The 22,125-nt window shown below is 40.5% G+C and overlaps 2 protein-coding genes across 4 annotated transcripts; one reads left to right on the top strand and one right to left on the bottom strand.

Moving 5' to 3' along the window:
- Positions 1-1,170: 1,170 nt before the first annotated feature.
- On the bottom strand, positions 1,171-11,593 carry TCEANC2 (transcription elongation factor A N-terminal and central domain containing 2). 2 transcript variants are annotated; one of them, XM_081866531.1, is made up of 5 exons: positions 11,575-11,593; positions 10,254-10,364; positions 8,694-8,835; positions 7,914-8,107; positions 1,171-2,485 (listed from the first exon to the last, which is right to left on the bottom strand). In XM_081866531.1, exons 2-5 carry the CDS (start codon positions 10,353-10,355, stop codon positions 2,297-2,299), a joined length of 627 nt encoding a protein of 208 aa, XP_081722657.1. In that variant the 5' UTR covers positions 10,356-10,364; positions 11,575-11,593; the 3' UTR covers positions 1,171-2,296. The 2 variants fall into 2 exon arrangements, with proteins under 2 accessions (XP_081722657.1, XP_081722656.1); XM_081866530.1 differs by lacking the exon at positions 11,575-11,593 and adding an exon at positions 11,032-11,374.
- A 696-nt stretch (positions 11,594-12,289) lies between these two features.
- Positions 12,290-22,081, top strand: TMEM59 (transmembrane protein 59). 2 transcript variants are annotated; one of them, XM_081866937.1, is made up of 8 exons: positions 12,290-12,535; positions 14,674-14,779; positions 16,123-16,220; positions 16,372-16,524; positions 17,115-17,196; positions 17,718-17,799; positions 18,663-18,771; positions 19,857-22,081. In XM_081866937.1, the coding sequence occupies exons 1-8, from the start codon at positions 12,335-12,337 to the stop codon at positions 20,007-20,009; spliced, it is 984 nt and encodes a 327-aa protein (XP_081723063.1). In that variant the 5' UTR covers positions 12,290-12,334; the 3' UTR covers positions 20,010-22,081. The 2 variants fall into 2 exon arrangements, with proteins under 2 accessions (XP_081723063.1, XP_081723062.1); XM_081866936.1 differs by having other exon boundaries at positions 12,292-12,535; positions 17,715-17,799.
- The last annotated feature ends 44 nt before the right edge of the window (positions 22,082-22,125 follow it).

Below are 22,125 nucleotides of genomic sequence, written 5' to 3'. Positions count from 1 at the left end.
ATTGTCTGGTTATAATTCTAGCCAGGAAGAATGCTGAAAACATCCTTCTTCTTAACTTTTATTATAACCATGCTGTTCTTTCCAACATACTCCAAATTAGGGTTATATTGTAAAACTATTTTCAGGTGGTTTTTATTTCACTGTAATATTTGTTCCAACTCTCATCTTAACAGGGACAGTTTTGTGGACTGAAAAACACCAACTGAGGATCAGGCATAGAAATGGTATGCATAAAACTAGTGTAGGGAGCCTTAGGCCCTCCTGATGTTGCTGGACTACACAACTCCCTAATCTCTACCTAGCATGGCCAATAGCCAGGGATAATGGGAGTTGTACATCAGCAACATCTGGGGGGCCAAACGCTCCCCACACCTGTTATTTTAAAAAATGCCTTATTTCATGTTTGTTTACATATTGGTTTTACTGCAACATGCTCACACTTTCTTCCAACTAGTCCATATGTGTGCTTAGGAAAACAACTTGTGCTGAATTTAACTCCCACCTCCCCCTTAGCCAGGCATTTACGGACATCAAGTCTTCCTGGGACGGCTTTTGACAGAAGGAATCTAAATGAGAAGTGCTAGCAGAACTCCCTTTGCGCTTTGTCCTAATTGTTTTCATACTATCTTACATTATAGTAGGAGACTTAATACCAAGATGAAGCTCTTTTGAACTGTGTTAAAACTTTTCAAGTACACGCAGTTGATCTGGATTATTGTTTTAATTTTTGTGGGGGAAAGCAGTCCAACACCGCTCATGCATGAGTGTAAAGGACTTCTGCAACTGGACTCTTATCTCCTACAGCACCAACTCCACAGATTCTCCAGAACAGATTTTTTGGAGGTGTAGATGGACAGAGACTAAGATTATGCCACCTTGTGCAATGCTGAATTTCACCCAACATCTTTTGAAAAGGCCATTTCTCCCCCTAGAAAATTATAGTTCAATATCTCACAACATTCTTGTTTGTATTAGTCTGAATGTGAGGCAGGGGAGTTGCCATTGGTTTTTTTTAAAAAAGACCAACCGGTGAGGATGAGGTAGTAACATTTTAGGGCAAGAAATGTAAAAGGAAGTAGGAAGGTTCAGGACATATTTAGGTAAATGGTTTGTAAGCATTGGTATTTACGCAGTACCTGAAAATTTACACTTATTTTCCTTATGCAATCACAGCTTTAGGCAGTTTATTATGCATATATGAATAGAAAGGGACTCTCACTTACTGGGCTCTGGAAGCCCTTGTAAGGTTTTGCAGGGCCATCCAGAGGCTTTTCCTTTGCAGAAACAGCTTTTCAAGCTCTGCACCTTGCTTACAGGGTTCTGGGAATGTTGCACAAAGCCTCTGGTAGGCTGCAGAGAAATCTTGGATGGCAGAGGCTGCTCCTCGGATTGTTCTCATTTCGTGCTATTTTGCCTTTGCATATGAACCCCTAGAACCTCAGTGTACATTATACAGCAGAACTGTACAGCAGAACTGTTTTCATACCCACCCATAACAGTGCACAGAAAAAGGTCTACTTGCCCTTTCAGACCAATTAGGTAGCATAATCCCATGGCGCTATTGATGTAAAACGTAACCTATGCCACCACGGGCTTTTGCTGGTCTTGTTGGCCAAATGCATCAAATGTTATTTCCTCCTCAATGTAAACTCACAGTTCTTAAAAGCCACTGCAGAATGCAATTCTTCAGAGCAGGGTGGGGATCCTGTGTCCCCTCTCCCATATGTTATCTGGCTACAACCCCATCACTGAAAATGCTGGCTGGGGCTGATGGAAGGGCCACAGGTTCCTTACCCCTGCTTCAAAGTACATAGATATGAAGGCTGAGCAGATAATGGTAGAGCAAATGTGCAAAAGAGGTGATTTGATGCTGGAGGATGGCAGGTGGAGCAAGCTTCAGTTTACAAACTAACTACATTTGGTCACCAGAGTTTCTTTTAAGCATACTAGCCAGTCCCTGTGATGAAGCCCACAAAGGTTTGTGCCATACACTCTTGGGAAGAGAATATCACAAAGACCTGGTCTCTTACCAGCTGAAATTACCTTCCAGGCTGCTTAAAGTAGAAAAATTTCCTTTCCCGTTCCTCTTAACTCTCTGAACTGCAAACTGCCCTTTGTATCAAATGAGAACTTGACATTGAAGGGATATCCTGAAACACTCTCTGGTAGTAGTGAACAATTATGTGGTTAATGTATTCACTAATATTCAAAGAAACAGAGGTGATTCCCTCCATTATTTCATAATACAGTTATGCCTATCCCCACCGCTGCACCCCTTCTGCAAAAGGCCTTTGAGTCACTTTTTGTAGCTTTGCACAAGCACGCTAGGTGACAGCACACCACTTTGCACTTGTGTCCGCGTTTCAGGCTTGTGCTTTAAAGCGAATACGAGGGCTCGCACAGTCCTGCGGTAGGGCGCGCTAATGAGACGGGATGAGAGATGAAAAGCTTCTCGCTCAATATTTTCCACCAGCGGGTGACCAATCTGAAAACAGAAAGTAAGAAATGAGATCCTTACATTTAATAAGGAGACTAACTGTTTGAAATTGGAGGCTGGTTTCTTAATCAGCTCAAATTCAAGGAAATCCACTTCACATCACAAGTAAAACAGGAAGAGCAATTTAATTTCACTCCAGCAATTAAAGAACAAGGCAGTGTGGTCAGTTGCTTTTTTTGCCAGCCCAACAGGAAACTAATCTGCAGCCAACCTGGGGTATCAGGTTCAAGTGCAATTACGAACAGGGTAATACTGCCTCCGATAACATTCAGTGATACAAGACACTTTTGATAGCATTTCAAACTCAACTCCAAAACCAAAACCTGGATGTTCTAAATACTTGGCAGGGCCGACTGGCAGGGCTGTAAAGGGAAATGCAGACTCTGTGAGCAAGTGTAAGGAGGTGTAATTAAGAAAACAGAAAGGGATTTGCTAAATGTTAATTATGAAGTTATTGCTTCAACATGTGCCAAGCTATGTAATTTGGCACAGCTGAGACATCTAAATAAATTATATAGAAATAAATGAAAAGCAACTATTGCCTACCAAGAAAGGGTTTATTTCTCTTTTGGCCATTAGTGCTGAGGAATTCTGTATTTGGGGAGAATCCAGAATGTTCAATTGTTACTATCTTCAGGCTTATTTTCACCTCTGCTGTGGTATAACCACTTCCCACTCTTTGTGGAATCTTATATCTAAATTTTAGTACTCCGCTGAAATCACTGACCCTCCTCATCCTCCATAAGATCACTGATCTTTGCAGGGTTGTGGATCTAAAACACACCGTCCAAAGCTCACTACTCCAATTATTTTGAATAGCTTCTAATTCTAACTCTTGCCTCTCATATTTTGCTCACAGCTCACCTCTGGTGGTTCATGAAAATGCATATGGCACTTCTTTGTGTTAGTAAGAATGGCTCTTGTTGGGAAGATTCAAATAATAGGACGGGGAGTTTTGATTATACTGGTGAATACACAGAACAGGACCTTCTCAGTGGTGGCTTCCCTTTTCTTGCAATTAGATTCCCAGTGAGATAAGGCAAGTCCCATTGCTTGTTAACTTTAAATTGGCCTTAAAAACTTACTTTTAAAAACATGGCCTCTGGAGGCCATTTTTGTTTTACTGTATGTGGAATGTTGGCTAGAGTACATTGCATCGTACTGGATATTTAAGTGCTTAATGATTTTATTTTTGGATTTGCCTTGTATACAGTTCTAAACTGCTTTGAGAAGCATTTTAGCCTGAAAAGCGGTCTAAAAGTCTAATAACTACATTTACTAGCCCTTGGGCTCCAATTAGAAAATAAAGGCATCGGCTGCCAATTAGCTTCTGGGCTAAGTGTGAGGTGCTGGTTCTAGTGTACCAAGTCCTATGCAGCTTGGGATCAGGATACAATAGTCTCAACCCTTTATATATTCTACTGATCATTTTCTTCTTCAGGAGAAGGCCTGTTCCCATACTATGTAGGAATCAGGCCTTTAATGTGGCAGCTCCTACTTATTGGAATCCTGCCCTGCCCCTACACCCCAGCAATTAAATACTGGACAGGCTCCATCTCCATTGTTTTATTATTTATTTAATAAATTAAAAGAATAATATTATGTTTTGCCAGGGATCATAATGGCTTAATCCAACACTGATGGGGGATTGCCAGAAGGGGTTCAACAGAAGAAGATACTCTGTGTTTTAAACTATTACCACCCTGGCCTTTGAAGTTCTCAGCACGAGTGGGGATGTCACATCCCCCCCCCCCGCAAAACAATTTAGGCTCCTTTGCCCAACAGCCAACTTGCTAGTAGGCAGAAGCAAGTTCAGCAAGTATATTATTCCCCAACACTGTGGTGTCAAAATTAGATGCTTATGACATTAAAGACTAGAATTCACCCAATTCGTAACTGGAAAAGACTGCAAATAGTTTGCATTATATATGAATCTTATACAGTGGTACCTCGGGTTACATACGCTTCAGGTTACATACGCTTCAGGTTACACACTCCGCTAACCCAGAAATAGTGCTTCAGGTTAAGAACTTTGCTTCAGGATAAGAACAGAAATCGGGTTCCGGCGGCGCGGCAGCAACAGGAGGGCCCATTAGCTAAAGTGGTGCTTCAGGTTAAGAACAGCTTCAGGTTAAGAACGGACCTCCGGAACGAATTAAGTACTTAACCCAAGGTACCACTGTATTAGACAAGCATTTCCCATGAAGAACAGTTAAGATGCTACCTTGCACACCTAGTTTCCCCATTTGTACATTGCAGCAAAAGGCAATTTACCAGCCCTCCATCAGCAAATGAATTTCAGAGTGACCCACACTCAATTAAAAATAAATATATATATATAATAATGATTAAAACTGAAACGATTGGTTAGCAGATGGATGCTATAAAGACAACTTGTTTCACAATTAGGCAGATGTAGGCAGCCACTAAGAGCAGTAAGGAGATAGTAGGGGTCGCTATTATTTCAACTGTCTGCTTGCTATGTCACTGAAGGGTTGCTAGGTTGTTGTTTTTCCTCCTAATCTTGCTTTGCATTGGTTAAAAAAGATTCTCATTCAGCAGCTATCTTAATATCTGCACAAATACAAGGTGAAGGAGAGTGACAGCAGTGACCAGCCAGATGCAACAAGAGTAACGGATGGAAAAATAAAGGTAGAGGCAGCGTATCAGTCAGGTGCGGGGAAGCTCTGGCTCTCCAGATGTTGCTGAACTACAGCTCCCATCATCCTTGGCCATGCTTGCTAGAGCTGGTGCGAAATTTAGTTCAGCAACATCTGGCAGGCAAAAGGCTCTTGGTACCCAATATATATGTTTGCACGAGGTGGAAATAAAAGAGCCCTGAACATGCAGACCCTGCCTTTTGGCAAAAGTGGAGAAGCACATATATGAATAGTAATGAGCCAGGACACAATCCCAATTAAAACTGGCTTCTGGCTACTGACTGCTCCAGATTAGCAACATCAAGCATGTATCTGAAGAGTTACATACATGGTAGAGCTGAAGCTGAGCACTCCAGCTTCAGGACCCAACATTAGCTCCTTAGCAGAAACGGTGCATGATTTTCTGACCAGAGTTGACAAGGACTGTAAACACTGCTTCTAAATTTTGCACGGCAATTCCTGAGGGCCTTGACGTGCCATTTAAAGGATAATTAATGAATACATTAAAAGGATAATTATTATGGAGTTTAATATAGCAGGCAAACTGATCATTAAGGCTTAGAGAGAATTCTTGTTGTGTTCATTACTTAAGAATACCACAGGGATCTGATATTTACCACCACTTTGTACACTATTGACCCTCTCTGTAGGTTCTCACAATAAACTTTGATTTACAAACACTTAATTACGGATATAAAGTTTGCCTGAAATACAGAGCATCCAAAGGGCTTTAGCACAGATTTAGTGCATTAAAATATTGTGTGATCTCCAATGTTGCACAAGCAGGCTTTTGCTCACACTATAGGACTTTGCTCCCCCCCACACCATGCAGCTCCTTGAGGACCCCCAAAATTTGCTCCAGAGTCCCAATCCATGGGAACTGAAGGGGGTGGGGAGGAGGAGGGAAAGCCAGTTCTGCTGCTGTGCTAATACCATGCGGTATTGTTCCCTAACAATCCATTTCCATGCTTTCCTTTCTTTGAATTATTAGGATGATATGTACATGTTGGCTATGCAAAAGCAAATGTTTTTTTCTACTCCTCCTACCCGTCAGTTAGAGTCCAGGGTCATGTAGAGTCCATGGTCTTCTAACACATGACTTTGCACAACTTTATAATCATAGTAAGATTATAGTAGTATATTATGATTATATAATCATATTAAGATTTCCTAGTTCCACCCCATACCTTCTGCAGTTAGGCAAGTAACAACTAGGGAGGGAGCTTTCTCAGTGCCCATACACAGAATGTCCCTCCCAGGTGCCAAATCTGATGTCTTTTCCAGCACCAAGTAAAGAGCTTTTCATTTGCCCAGGCCTTTCTGCATGCCATGGAACCGAATTCTAACTGAAAATGTTTTCTGATTCTGTTGCTTCTATCATTCTGCACACTCTTCTCATTTCCGCTGATTTTATACTGTGCCTTATTTTATATGATATTGTTCATAGGACTTTTGAGAGCTACTCTCAAGCTTTGCGAATTTGGGAAGGATGTCAATATTTTAAATAAGTTATTGTTGTTGCAGATCCTGTACACGAGCTTTTTTCTATACCCTCCTCATTACAAAGAATATATCTGGGGGGAAAGGACAGTGAAAGTTCCTAACAATAGATTTCAGTCTTAGAATCAGACGATACTTTTGCAGCCACCTACAGAAAGGTTTTCTCATTCTACAACACCAAAAGATGAATTTCTATGTAATTTCTCACAATGCTGCAAAAACTTTTTTTTAATTATTTTTTTGATTTATTTAACTATTGCTTACTTCCTTCCCCGCTGATTGAAGAGGTGAAGACAGATGGAACATTTTTAGAGCACTGGGGATGGGTTGGAAACACACCCATTTCATTCAATATAAAATCTACATTAGTTTTATTCCTAGGAAGAAAGATCCTGCTCTGTAAATTAAGGGTGTCTCAGTTTCATTGAGAAAAAGCCAGCTATAGATAGTGCTGACTGGATATTGCATATGATGCTAATCAGCACACATAATCCCTGACGCAGCTTTGAAACTTAAAAAAATTCAGGGGGAAACATATAAGTGAACACACTTACATATAGGGCTTAAAACCTTTTTAAAAAATCAGATAGTCTTGCTGGAACATGACATTCTACAAGATTCTATGCAGCAGAATTCATGCATCCACAAGGGGTTGAATTAGATGACCTTTGGAGTGCTTTCCATCACCATGATTCTCTGAGAAGAGCAAGAAATCTGCTGCATAGACTCATGGAGATAATAATAACGTCTCCTCATATTTCAGCAGGCTGCCTGCCTTTAATACCCAGCCATTTGATGACTGAAGGACACTGTTTCTAGTAACCCTGAAATCACTGGATGAGATTATGTTTTAACTGTTTCAGAACATTTTTTGTTTTGTTTTGCTGTTGCAACTTGGGCTCCTTTGGGAGGAAGAGGCAAGGTGTAAATAAAATAACATAATGTTACATAAATAATAGTTAAATCACTATAGGCAAGGTTATGCATTGTTCCCCTTATTTTAAAAAAAGTTAGTTGCAAATCATTCAGTTTGTTGTTATGTGTACAACATGCAAATTATAAATACAGACTCATATCCACTATAAAGTGCAACTAGAATTTAAACCTTATGCCTCTCGTCACTAAGATCAGCACTTTTCCATTTTGAATTCCTGGCATCTGCCCTAAATCCATAACAGAACCACCCCAACTTTGTAAAGAAAGTTGCTTCTCATTCAAAGCCATTTTCAGAAAATGAGTAATAAAAAACACAGTACCTCCAACTCTAGAGCTTCAGCAAGTAGCTTCCGTGCATTCTGCCTAAGCTTCTCTGTCCTGGGATTACTCCTCACTTCTATTGAGGGCCTATTTGAATGGTCTTTGATGAATGTTCGCCACTCAGTATACACTTCTTTGGCAAGAGCGGCCACATCCTGATCTGAATGCTTGCGCATCTTGTTCACTGTATGACCTTGCAGAAGATGAAAGCAACACAAAGTCTTAGCACACATTAAGACATATTAGTATGAATGAAACTTCTAAAAACTGAGGGCAAGCTTCGAAGCACCTGGAATCAGCAACATGGGTGAAAAAGACTTGCCATGAGATGGACTGACATTTGGCTGCTTTGCCAGCAGTTTCCAGGCCAGTGTTATTTCCACCAAAGCCTGCTATAAGCCCAGAGATTTAGCACAGCAGTTATGACAGCTGGAACATCTGTATACATCTTCACTTCTCCATACAAGTTCTTGACTAATTCATTGTGTTTAAATATATTTAAAGCTGCCTTGGTAACTTTGGTTACTGCTAGAGGAATAATGACCAACTAAGACAGCTAACGTAAGATCAGCGAGGGCAGAGAGTGGGGAAAGGTCTTTAACATGGATACTTAAAATGCCAGTCAGGTTTAAGCTCACATTATATATATATATATATATATATATATATATATTCAACATGCCAAGCATTTTTAAAATGAGCACAACTGATAGGTCTCAGTTTATTCAAATGAACCACATACATATTTCCAATGGAAAATTTTAAAAAAAGAATGTTACCTATTTTTGTTGAAAGTAAAACTTCTTTGGAGGGTATTTTCTTCTTTAATTCCATTAAGGCTTCAATTAGATTCTCCTTAGACTGAACTGAAAGCTCTAGCATAGATTTCCATCTTTTTATATCTTCTATAACCACAACTCTCTGCAAAGAACAATCATCATTAGGAGACAGAAAGAGGCACACATAACTTATTGCAGGTAAATGTACTGTATTCTGTGTCAGCTAATATGATTGCTATTGACTTATGAATTATTAAATATGACAGGTAGACTAAGTGCAGGAAACCTAGGTAATCCAAACAGACGAATACTTGTTTCACAGTAAGTCCCTGATGTGAAGCAAATGAGAGAAATCTAGAAAGCAAAATAAACTCATTAGACTGCCATCTTCAATCCACTTACTATTCTGAAGTGAGTGTTTTAAGCAGGGTTTTTAAAAACAAAACAAAACATGAAAACACCTCAGTGTATTGTCAACTACCAGCTCTTATTTTTCATCTCATCGCAATGTAAGGTCATCCCTGCACTTACCAAATATTTTTTTCAAGCCACAGCCCATCATCCAAATTCTTCATTCCAAATCTCAGTAGGCCAAACTCAAGCAAATATAACGCTCCCCTCCTGACTTGGTCCACTGTAAACTAACTTTTTACTTCACTGATGCAGTGCTTTTTGTTGTCAGCCTTTACGTGGACTTATTGCAGTTTCTTCACCACTTTGAACCCACTCCTTCTACCAGGGGAGGGGAACCTGTGGCCATCTAACGCCTGTTGGACCCTTAACTCCCATCAGCCCCAGACAGCATGGCCAATAATCAAGAGATGATAGATGCTGTAGTCCAGCTCGTCAAAGTAAAGTGCATCATCAAAGCAGTTTCACTGAAGCTTTTGAACTACTGCATTAGGACCTCTCTAGCAGGAATGGTTTGTAAACTGCATGCACAGTGTCAGATCCATCCCCACAGAATCCTCAAGCCTCTCCTGAAGGGGGGGACGGGACACCCTGCTGAATGTGGTGAGTTAAGGCATATAAGGCTAAAGGGAAAGGGAGAAGAAAGGGCAGGGAAGTCATTTTGCAACCAACCACTTCTGCCCACATTTCTCTGGATCAAACCCATACTATAAAAGATGTGTTTCTGACTACTTTAGGGAACCTTAATAGTTCACTGTGCGACATGTTCATTAATGATTTTGTTCCAATGACTGTGAAGGGACTAACCACACCCACCCAGACCCAAGTACTTATTGCCCTATAGGATTTTGTACCTACCTATCTCTCAAAATAACTTCTGCTTTGCTAGTATTTATTTATTTCGTATACTGCCCTTCATCTGAAGATCACAAGGTGGTTCACAACATCAAGAAACAAAAGGAGAACACAAAATACACCATAAAATGAAAACAACCCAATAACTCTCCTCCTTTGCTTGGCTAAGTTTTGCCTTCCCTATCTGTACGCTCAGAAACACTGTCAAGCTATCTGAAACAAAAGGACAGCCATAACTAATTATAGTAGACATTTAATTAAATTAGAATAATTTGGGCATATCCAATATCTTACCTTCAGAGATTCTATAGTAGCTTGCTTGTAAATCTTTTCTCTAGGATCTTTCTCCTTAGGCTGTCCTTCAGTCCTTGGTTTTCGTATAACAAACTTATCCATAACACAGTCCTTAAAGAGACAGAAGCCATTGAATGGAGCAAAAAGACAATTCTGTTTCAAAGGCTGGGTGTACGGGTGTGTTAGCGCACTGTACAATTATCTTCTTCAGTAGAATATCTGGGGTTGATAAAGATCTTGCAGCTATAACTAACACAGCACAGTGCCCATTAATATGAAGAAAATGATGATAGCAGGAAATAGTGGGGGAGGAGAGAGACTTTCATACTCTAACTGGCAGTTTGGAATAAAATCACAGCATCTGAGTTAATAATGTGTAACAACAGAAGACAGAGAAGAAAATTGGGTATCAGACCACAAGTACTCAAACCTATCAGAAGCAACAATGGTTTGATGGAGACCAGGAGTTAATATCCCTCAAAGATGGGACTGCTTGGAGTCATGCCCTCTGTTTTGGATGTTCTTCCTCAACTACAGATTTGAGAGGAACTCCTACTAGCACCCAGGGTAAGAGGGCGATCGGTTAGCTACTATTCCTTCCTATATTGCAAGCCGACCAGACAATAGAGAAAGGACGGAGAACATTCACAATGCAGGCTTGATTATCAAAGCGAGTTAAAAGGCAGGCAATGCTGTGAAACCCTAAGAAACATTATGTCCGAGAAGGATGGGGAGAGAGACCACGGTCTGAACGGTGGTGGACTTGCGGTGGACTCACCTGGGAAGGAGCAGCACTCGCCCAAGATGCTTCCCGGCTGCCTATTAGCTTCCGCTATTGCAGCTCCCATCCCGCCTCCACCATCCCCGAACTACATTTCCCGGCAGGTCTTGCGGCGCGCTCTGTCTTAGCTCTCACGATGTCTCCTCTTCCAATCACGCGCCACTAAGTCATTCATGGAGGCAGCCTATTGTTTTTTAAGGGCGATGGCTACTCAGAAGTACGTCCTGTTGAATTTAGTGGGGCTTACTCCCATGTCAGTAGAGTTGGGATTGCAGTTTAAGTAGCACAACACCCATCATGGAGATGGAAGCTGCATGGTTCCTTAGAACTTTTCCCCCAAAGGAGAGAGCGAGAGAGAAAGAAAGAAAGAGCGCCGTTCACAGGAAACTGGGGAAATCTAGAATTTTTAGTGTGGTTGTGGTTGGACAGCGATCATGTTCATACTGTTTCTAACATAAAGCTTCTGTCGCGTGGAAAGTGTCCTAAAATTGCTCTAAAATCATCAATTCCAAGACAGTGAGAGTACTTTGATTTTATTACCTCCAAACCAGAGGCAGGAAGGACCAAGACGGGTGTGGATTTGTGCTTAACGCCCCCCCCCACACCAATCAGCCCTCATGTTGCAGGAAGCAATGTCGGCCTCAGTTCAGTTACCTCCTCAGAGCCGATCTCCGAGCCAAAATCCAAGGCGCTTAGCTGCCTTGAGAAGCCTCGCGCTCCCTTGAACGTTCACGCAGAAACCTTATGGTTTCCAAGTTTTAAAGTCTTTTTATCATTATTTTTAACACCCCAAATTATCGAATTCTTCATATGAAACTAATAAGTTGCAAATAGTACGACATCCTCTCTTGGTTGCTTTCTCCAGTAAATACACCGCTGAACAAATACTTTTCTACTAAAGACAAAATAAAAAAATTCCTTCCAGTAGCACCTTAAAGACCAACTAAGTTAGTTCTAGGTATGAGCTTTCGTGTGCATGCACACTTCTTCAGATACACAGTGTATTTTTATTTTGTCTTGACTATGGCAGACCAACACGGCTACCTATCTGTAACTGTTCTACTGTACTAAAATCCGAGTGTAGCCCTGCAACCCGCTCCCTTTATATAGTATGGGAAGCTCTCCCTTCTGCCCAGGGAGGGGGTGTGAACCGCACAAAGAAACCCGGAAGTCCGCATCCTCCGTCCACTCTAACCCATTTAAGTCCGCAGAGCTGTTCGGCTGGTGCCGGAAACCGGAAGCGCGGAAGGGGCGGTTAACAAAAATAAACAACCGTCTGGCTGGGGGTTGGCGACTCAAGATGGCGGCGCTGCGGCCGAGCCGTTTGGGGCTGGGGTCTCTTCTTCTCCTGCTGCTGCTCGCTGTGGGCGACGAGGCGGCCCGGCCCGAATTAGAGCCCGTTCCGGAGTCCCTCTCCGAGTCTTTCGAGCCGGCGCTGGGGAACACCGCCCCTTGCCAGCGGACGTGCCAGAGCACCTACCCTCTCCATACTTACCCCAAGGTAACGGACGGGCGGGCGGGCGGGTGGGGTGGGGGGCGCCCCACCTTCCCTACTGAAATATTCCGCCACCCCCCGAGAACCACGTCGCTATAGCAGCCAGTTAGTGGGACCTTCTCTGCATTTCCCCCTTTTCATCCTGCCACCTGCATTTAAGCCCCGGGCGCTCCTGGTTTCTTAAATAAAAAAATAAGAATCTGACCCTTGGTTGCGGGCAGGAGGGGCAGCCCCTGCGGCATCGCTGCTTATATTTAAGATCTCCCCACCACCACCCTCAGTGTAGGGATCTCCTTTCTTTGTGCAGCCCTCGGGGCAACTGGCAGCCGGGGCTGCATATTCTTCCTGGCAAGGAGAGGGAATGGGAAGGAAGCCACACTCCCTGCAGCTGCTGCTGCTCCCCCTTTGGCCGGTGGATGGGGCCTGACTGGTTTTGCCAGTGCTGCGATGCCCTTTCTGGGGTTGCAACCGCTAAGTGGCTATGAGAGCGCGGACCCGTAGATGGATTTCTCATCTGGTAGTCTTTGACTGCCTGAGGTGGGGCCTCGCAGCTTGGCTGGGTGCAAGTAGGAGTCTCTCTACAGTTGCTGTCCACTAAGTTCTGTGCGATCATGTCTCCTCCACTTTCCTCAGCTTGTTGGGCTGGCTAGTACACAAAGGAAGTGTGCAAAAATAAATCCTTCACGTGTGCCAAAATGCAAAGTGGCATGATTTATTGTTGTTACCTGTTAGCTGCATTCCTCATAGAAGTGGCCCGAAGAGACTTACAAAATGCTGGCATAGGTCTCAGCTGTCCCCTGCACAGCTACAGCATACCTGCAAAAGGCTGTAAACTTTAAGGAAAAGGAAAGCTGCTAAGAAAAGGTATCTGGAACTGCCTTCAGATTCTGGTTTCTATGCAAGCACTTTTGTCAGCTGGTCTGAAGGCCAAATAATGGTTGGGCTAATGATTTTCAGATTGATTGACATATGGAAACGGAAACTTTTCTATGCTTCCCCATGAGATACTAAGGCTGCAATTTTAGGTGCATTACCTGAAATTAAACTCTAGCTAATTCAATGGAATCTGCTTTTCAGTAGGCATGCATGGGATTGCACTCTTCATTAAGACTGAAATATTCATAATAGATAAATACCTAGCTTATGGGAGAAGGGGTCCATATGTTGACTGGGGAGAAAGGTAAAGGTACCCCTGACCGTTAGGTCCAGTCGTGGACGACTCGGGTTGCGCACTTATCTCACTCTATAGGCCGAGGGAGCCGGGATTTGTCTGCAGACAGCTTCCGGGTCATGTGGCCAGCATGACTAAACCACTTCTGGCGAACCAGAGCAGCACACGGAAACGCCGTTTACCTTCCCACCGGAGCGGTACCTATTTATCTACTTGCACTTAATGTGCTTTTGAACTGCTAGGTGGGCAGGAGCTGGGACCGAACAATGGGAGCTCACCCCGTCGCGGGGATTCAAACTGCCAACCTTCTGATCGGCAAGTCCTAGGCTCTGTGGTTTAGACCACAGCGCCACCCACGTCCCTAGACTGGGGAGAAAGGATACCTCAAATACAGGTTGGTCAAAAGCAGTGCCACCCACCTCTAACTCGGGACAGCCACTCCAGAAGGATATCATGGTCAGTGGTATCAAAAACTGCTGAGAGGTTGAGGAGAATTAACCAGGACCTATTTCCTCTGTCTCTCTCCCAACAGATGTCCTCATACAGAGCAATCAAAGCAGTTTCTGTGCCAAAACAGAGCCTAAACCCTAATTGAAATGGATCTAGAAAATAAATTTCCATCAAGGGAACCTGGATCTGGTCCACGATCACCCACTCAAGATAGTTTATATTTGTGCAGCTTGTTCCAAAGTAAACTAAATAATAATATTTTATTCAACATCTTGGTTTCATATTTATATAAGGTGTTTCAAGGCTCAGATACAAGACTTGTATTAAAGCCTACTTTTACTAACCTTAGTAGTCTGCTGAAGTCTCAGTGAAAAATCTTGGCTCACTCTTGTGAAAAAATAAAAGAAAAAGATTTTTGAAGTTAAATTGTGCAGCACATTGTGTATGTCTTTGTGGTATGAGTAGGGTTAGAGTAGGACGATTATAAAAGAGTGATACTGACCTCTTAGGTTTTCATTACCAGGAAGAAGAGCTCTATGCATGTCAAAGGGGTTGCAGACTCTTCTCCATTTGTCAGTTTGTGGATGATGGGATTGATTTGAATCGGACCAAGTTGGAATGTGACTCTGGTAAGATAAGCTAGCCTCTTTTTCAGCTTGTAATATATGGGTGGTCACCACTTTTCTTCCTACTTAGAGTAGGCTTATTGAACTATATTGACCAGTAACTTTATTTCAGTCAGTCTACCCAAAGTGTGACTTAGTTGGATATCTCCCTAGGAGAAGAATTAACACCTTGATGTTAATTGATTAACATCAAGAGAGTTCAGCAAGGAGGAAGCTTCCAAAATCATGCCACAAAATAAGTGTCCACATAAGGGCATGAAATCTGATTTATTACAAAGTCAAAAAAGTAAATTTGGCTTAACGTGAACATGTGTCAGCCACAGATACCCTGTCATCAGGGAAATCTATAACAAAATAATAAGCCTTAAAACATGCACCTTGTCACATTTTGTTAGTTATCATAAAACATGTCATTGCAAGCTTAAAAATAAAATGAGAAATTAAAATAAACAAAAGTTTGCAACATAAGAGAATGTTGTGATATAAAATATAATAATAGTGTTGTAGCTTCTCCTTTGAAAGATAATTTTTCTGAAACAAAGAGGAGTTTTCTAAGATGAAAGAAAGTGTAATTAAGAAGTTTTCAGTCACAAAGTTACTTGCAGCTGGGTTGGGAATCTCTTAGTCCCAAAGCTATTTGCAGCTTTGTTGAGACAGTATGGGTCTTGCTTCTACCATATGAGATAGGTCTGCACCCCGTCACAAGATTGAGCCTGTCATGGAAGTTCTGTTTCCATGCTGAATTGGACATTAAATATAAACATTCATGAATAATAATCTTGTAAGCCTTGATTGTAAGTAAATCCATTGACTTGAGTAGTGCTCACTTCAAGTAAGCACACATAGCATTGCAGCCCTAATTGGCTTGCTGAGTACACAGTTCTCGGAAGAGTTTATTTTCCCTCTGCAGTTTCTCTGTATACAATTGTTATTTTCACTCTGCAATGCTATTGTTTTGCCTGTCTCCTATCTAAAATGTTGGAACTGGAGCCTTTTAGAAGTTACATCCTGAGAGAGTTGGCAAAACTGAAAGCTAAGCATATAGCTCAGGGGGCATACTGAAAGTGAGTGGGTATTCTGGTTTTACCCTGCCCCTCTTTGGTATTTCTGTCACTTGGGGAGGGTGTGTGGGTGTTTTTACAGATCCTGAATGCTGAAGTGGAGTTCAATTTTGCCTCTCTCTTATCTCACAACTTACATAATTTGATTGGAAAGATGAGCGTCAGGAAGGGAAGTCCAACATTAGTAGCAATATGTGTGGTGTTGCACCCCTAATATTCAAGTGTGCTTTAGCTGCTTATGTGGAAGGTGTGACCATTTAAATTGAAAGAATGTGTCTTTTACAGCATGTTCTGAGGCATATACCTCTCAGTCTGATGAACAATATGCCTGCCGTCTTGGATGCCAGAATCAGTTACCATATGCTGAACTGAGACGAGACCATGTAAGTATTTATATTAAAGTGAGTGAATACATTTTCACTGCTTGTATTCCCATTCTTCAACTATTTTAATAGTAAATTGTGGAGAGAAGCTCTGTGACATGTTTGAAATTGTTGCTTTTATATTAATATGTGAATCACTATTTATTTGCAGCTCATGTCCTTAATGCCAAGAATGCATCTTCTATTCCCCCTTACGCTTGTGAGATCATTCTGGAGTGATATGATGGAAACAGCCCATAGCTTCATCACCTCCTCATGGACTTTCTACCTTCAAGCTGATGATGGCAAAATAGTAATATTCCAGGTACTTGCTAACCTGCTCTTACCTGTTCTGACATAAGAGTTCAAGGGAACTAATAATAATAATAATAATAATAATAATTTATACCCTGCCCATCTGGCTGGGCCTCCCCAGCCACTCTGGGCGGCTTCCATAGAAACCAAAAATACAGTAAAATATCACACGTTAAAAACTTCCCTGAACAGGGCTGCCTTAAGATGTCTTCTGAATGTCAGGTAGTTGTTTATCGCTTTGACATCTGCTGGAAGGGCGTTCCACAGGGCGGGCGCCACTACCGAGAAGGCCCTCTGCCTGGTTCCCTGTAGCTTTGCTTCTCGCAATGAGGGAACCGCCAGAAGGCCCTCGGCGCTGGACCTCAGCATCCGGGCAGAACGATGGGGGTGGAGACGCTCCTTCAGGTCTAAGGGAGGGTGTTTTTTGTTATTCTGTTTTAAATCAAATAACTCCATGTTGAATGTCTGGGAGTGTTCTGTTTTATTGGGTTTGCTCTGCTTAAAAATATAATGTGTCTATTTAGATAGCAGTTTGTGTCATTATGTAGGTAAATATGTTAGGTTTGTTTCACTAATTTGAAGGTTTTGTTATTATTTCAGTCAAAGCCAGAAGTTCAGTTCATTGAAAGTCCTGGTCAGGAAACACAGGATTTAAAAGAACCATCATTTCGCAAAGCATCTTGTAAGTTGTTTTAGGGAACTTCAAGGAATAGAATATGGTTTGCCAAACAGTAAGGATGTACTGTCAGTGTCTGACCGGCAATTTGTATTCATGATTAGATAACTGTGGAAACCAGTAGCTTATTTTTTAAGATGCTTACTGTTTGGAATTTGCTTGATGACACAATCTTTGTCTGATGTTTAAACATGGCAACAGAAACATGTTTTTACAAGTTTTGTACTTCAGTTGCTTTATTGGTTCTGGTTCAGCAAGACACTGTGTGTTGCAAATGTAAGAAACAAACCCACAAGATATTTTTTAGCTGTTCGCTTTTTCCTAGAACTTCCTTCCAGTTAAAAAAAGGGGGCACTGCTCAATCTTAACATTTATTTAAAGAGCTTGCTGTGTCTAGCAGGAGGATTTACCGGAAGGAAAAAAGGTTGGGTAGACATTCATAGCGTACAGAGAGACTGGACACTTGAGCATATGTGTCTTGGATTCTGTGATAAAATTAAACAAAAATGTACTATGATTTTCAGTAGATCTGCAGCCAGGAGGTCCACAGGCACACAAGGGATTCTTCGACGAAGATGAAAGTGATAACTTCTTCAAATGTGTTTCAATGTATGTACATTTTAGCATATGAAGTAATTGCTTAAGGGAGAGACATGTTTCATTCCCTAATGCTGTATATCACATGTAGTTCAACTACCAAAACAATCATGTGAAATGTTTTCACAAAACATTTTCTTAAAATTAACATTCTGACCATTTATGCTGTATCTAATTGAATGCTCTTTAAAAACAGGAAATGCCCATAGTAGCACAACTTTTACTACAAACATTGCTGTTATGCTGCTTGCATTGAACATTGTTTCCAAACTCAGACCATTCTTTAATATTACTATGTTAGGTCTATTTATAAGTAAAACAAAGTTCTGAGCAAAGCTGTTGGCTCACATAATATTGAGGGTCAGTTTGAGTCTGAAAGGTGCTAAAGTAGTTGTGCTTTTAGGCTTGTGGCAGTGATTGTTAACAGCTTTGGATCTTAAACCAACTTCGAAAGGTCTTAAGTTCTTCTGAACCTAGTAACCGTAGTTCCTGGTTCGGATGAAATTGAAAACTGGTTAATTGAAAAAGATTTCTGTATTTCATTCAGGCACACCATGAAAGGAAATCACTGCATTTCACAGACATACTGTCTGTACATATCTCGGCTTATTAAGCTGAGACATGATCATGTGATCATTTTCACTGAAGGTAAATGGTAATGGGGAACAATAACCTCTTATTAGATCCTAAAAGCTCAAATACAATGGTTTTGCTTATTTTCTGGGACCAGATTAAGGTACAGTAGTTGACTGTGATGGCATCTAAGTCTGCCTATTTTGGATTTTGTGTGTGTAGAAACAATATTTAGGGGGGGATACAATTTTCAATATACCTCAAGCTTGTATTTATGGCTGATCTATTTTCTTATATTCCAGAAATTCTGGCTGGATACTGACAACCACACTTGTCCTTTCTGTACTGGTGTTGCTCTGGATTTGTTGTGCAACTGTTACTACTGCTGTGGAGCAATATGTTCCATCTGAGGTAACTTAAGTCCTAAACTTCCCAGCATCCTACCACATTATATTCTGTGATAGCAGCATGCTTTGGGTTTGATTAGAGCCCTTTTGTGCAGAAGAGGGTATCTAATGATTCTCTTGTTAATGAAACAGGATTGTGAACATATATATTGAATATATATTGTAAGAGGTCTCACCTGCTTGTAGCTAACCTCCAATGAAATTGCCAACTTAATCAGCTGATGTGATCACTGGGGCAAATACAGTATGGAATATGTAAACTGGTAGTGACAGTTCATGCTAGCTTTTTCAGGGAAACAAAAGATAACAAGGGTGGTTTCATGGGATGAGTTTTGACATCTCCCAGCAGAAGCAAAGCATGCACGTGATTTTTGCTTAGCAAGATGACATTCTCTAGATTTGGTGGGCATTTCTGTGAGGTTGCAGTACCGAAGCCATTTCAGTTCATAAAAGTTATAGTACAGTTAGGCCAGAATGCAAAAAAAGGGGGAGGCATTTCTGGTAGCAAATATGCCTGAAAATGTTAATGTAAATAAAATACCATTGTAGAAGTCATATTGATAGCCATTCATATATTATGTAACATACAAAATACTATGCAGGATTAGATCAAGATCTATCATCGAGTAGTTTTGTGGAGCCATATGCAGCCATTTTAAAAAGTGGTGCTCAGCTAAAGGGCTAATTATGTTTCAGATGTAATGTCCAAAATCTTTATTAAAATTTGAAGTCTTCCATTGCTACTTCCTACTGATGCAAATTTAATTGTGCCTTTTCTGTGCCAGTGTCTCAAAGCCTTGATAATTTCACTCATAAAGACTTGTTTAATATCTTCTACTCCTCACCCCTACCCCCCAAAAAAACCCCCTATGTTTCTGGAGAGTGAACTAAAAGTGTGTGGTCCTGTTTAACAGTATAATCCTAAGCATGTTTACTTGAATGTAACTCCCACTGACTTCAGTAGGAGTTATTCTCCAGTAAGTGTGCATAAGATTTTAGTCATGATATCCATGCACCAAGATGTACTGGAATAAAACTTACTGTGTGAAATGATTTCCATCTAATATCATTTTGTTGTTGTTATTTTAGAAGCTGAGTATCTATGGGGATTTGGAATACATGAATGAACAAAAACTGAATCGATACCCAACTTCTGCTCTCATTGTGGTTAAATGCAAGGCTGATGAAGAAGAAGCTGGACCTCTACCTACGAAAGTTAACTTGACTCAGTCAGCAATATAGATTTAAAAAATGAATTCATTATCTTATTCTAAGACTTCTGTTAACTTTGGTGACTTTTTCCAATGAAGAGGCTTTTGCAGGGGTAGTCAAAATTCAGATTCAAATAAAGTTACATAATTGATTACTGTTCTACTGTCGTGGAATTCAGTCTCATTTTCCACCAGTAAAGGAAATTGTGTTGAGCAAATGGGGTTTGTAGAGAATTTACATTTATTTGCATTTTTTTTTCTTACCAAAAATCATAAGTATTGTCTATACATTAAGGTTGTGGTATTTTCAAATTATGAACATCTGTTGGTATCAGAGTGTATATTTGGAATCTTGTTTCTAATAGTGTAAGGAATTTTTTGTGGTCAAAGATGCCTTTTAAGTTGTCTTCTCAGCTGTGGATAAATGAAACTAACATGTAGAATTGCTTAGAAATCCTTATTGCTTCAAATGGCTCATTTTCCACAATAAGAGTACATTTTTGTTGACCTTTGTGCCAGTTTCTGGCACTGAAGTACTGTGGGTCAGAAATAAAACTTTAATGTATAGAGGAATCTATTATGGTGTCACTTCTCTATCCTAAAACAAATAAGCTTACCTGGCTTTCATTTGCTACACTTGTCGGCTCAGAGAGATGACTAATTTAAACAACAACAACCTTTCCCTAAAAAACAGGCAACATTGGTGGCAGACAAAAATTTCTATATTTGGTATATTTGACATTGACTTGTTCACAAGAAGTCTCTTGACTCTCACCCTCCTTCACACACCAGTTGAAATTGATAAATGCTACTTTCAATTTTAAACTAGCCACACTTCCCTCTTATGCAGATGCCAGCCAAGATCTGAAACCATGGTTTGATCCTGGCTTGTGTTCGCTATACAGAGCTGTTGTTAGGATCTGTTACTCCAAAATTGAAATAAAAAGTTTTCAATTTCTTCCTCTGGGGCACAAAGCAGGGAAGATACTCACAAGCCCAAGGATGTTGGAACTCATTATTGGAATAATCATGGTTTCCCACTATGCATAAACCCAGACACAGTTTACAATTAACCCTATCTGGGACATGGCCAGCTTTTAAAAACCTACTTAATGAATAAGAATAAATCATTACGTTGAGGCTTGTGACCAAACAAATGTCTAGTACAGTTTTATAAATCAGTACTTTCCAGGGGAGTTTGCAAGTTCTAATTTATTGTTAATATAATTCTAAATGTGTTGAATTGGGAATTTTATTTCAGTATTTTTTTTACAAGTGCTCTAAAAATCTTTAATGTTTTAAATTTTATTTTACCCTTGCTAATTGGTAAAAATGTTCTGAAAAATAATAAGCATCTTTATTCGGTTTACTGAAGTGTCCATGCTTCAAGTAAATGATGAACAACAGAAGAGGCAACTATTGTAAACCCTACAGTGAAGTAACAAGGCAATAAAATTGGTGTGCCATTCTCTATAAATATCACTATTGACAGCATCTCTGCATAATTATAAAGTTGATGATTCTCTAATACAGTGGTGGTAGAAAATGAGGTTTTCTGTCCAAAAGTTGATGAATTGGAGACTAATAGAATAACTTGCAAGGGCAATCATTAAGCAAGTTATATTGCTGTGGTTTCATCTAGTCAATACAAATTCTGAAGTTTAAAACTTGCCCTATTTCTTAAAGCGAGAAACCATGGACACTCCTTTACTAATCTGTGAAATAGTTACTTTCAAGCAACTTTTGCAGCTCAGTTGCTGTTTGTGTTGTACGATAACTTCTGCAATGTCAGTTGTCTTGATTTTTCACTTGCTGGGCTAAAATACTGTTGTATTATGCACCAATTATTTCAACTACATTTGCTTTAACTTATACATTTGTTTTTCATTTGGAGTCTTGTTTTAGGAGATGCCTTTGCAAAATAATCCAGACTATATACAGTAAAGGTTAAATGGACTGAAATGTAGTACCCTTACTTTGAAGGTTCAGTATTGTTGAACTAAGGATTCCATATTGCTATGATGTTACTGGATTCTTCTCTCACTGTGACAACTTGAGCTGAAATCTGTTTAAAGGTCTACAATAAATCAATGGCTAAAAGAACTAGTGCTACTTAATGTACTACTTTTTTAGGAGGAGAAGTCAGT

Source organism: Podarcis erhardii, assembly GCF_964252035.2.
Source record: "Podarcis erhardii genome assembly, chromosome: 6".
NCBI classification, from domain to species: Eukaryota; Metazoa; Chordata; class Lepidosauria; order Squamata; family Lacertidae; genus Podarcis; species Podarcis erhardii.
The sequence above is the reverse complement of the archived record's forward strand: the minus strand, read 5'-3'. Positions and strand labels throughout refer to the sequence as shown.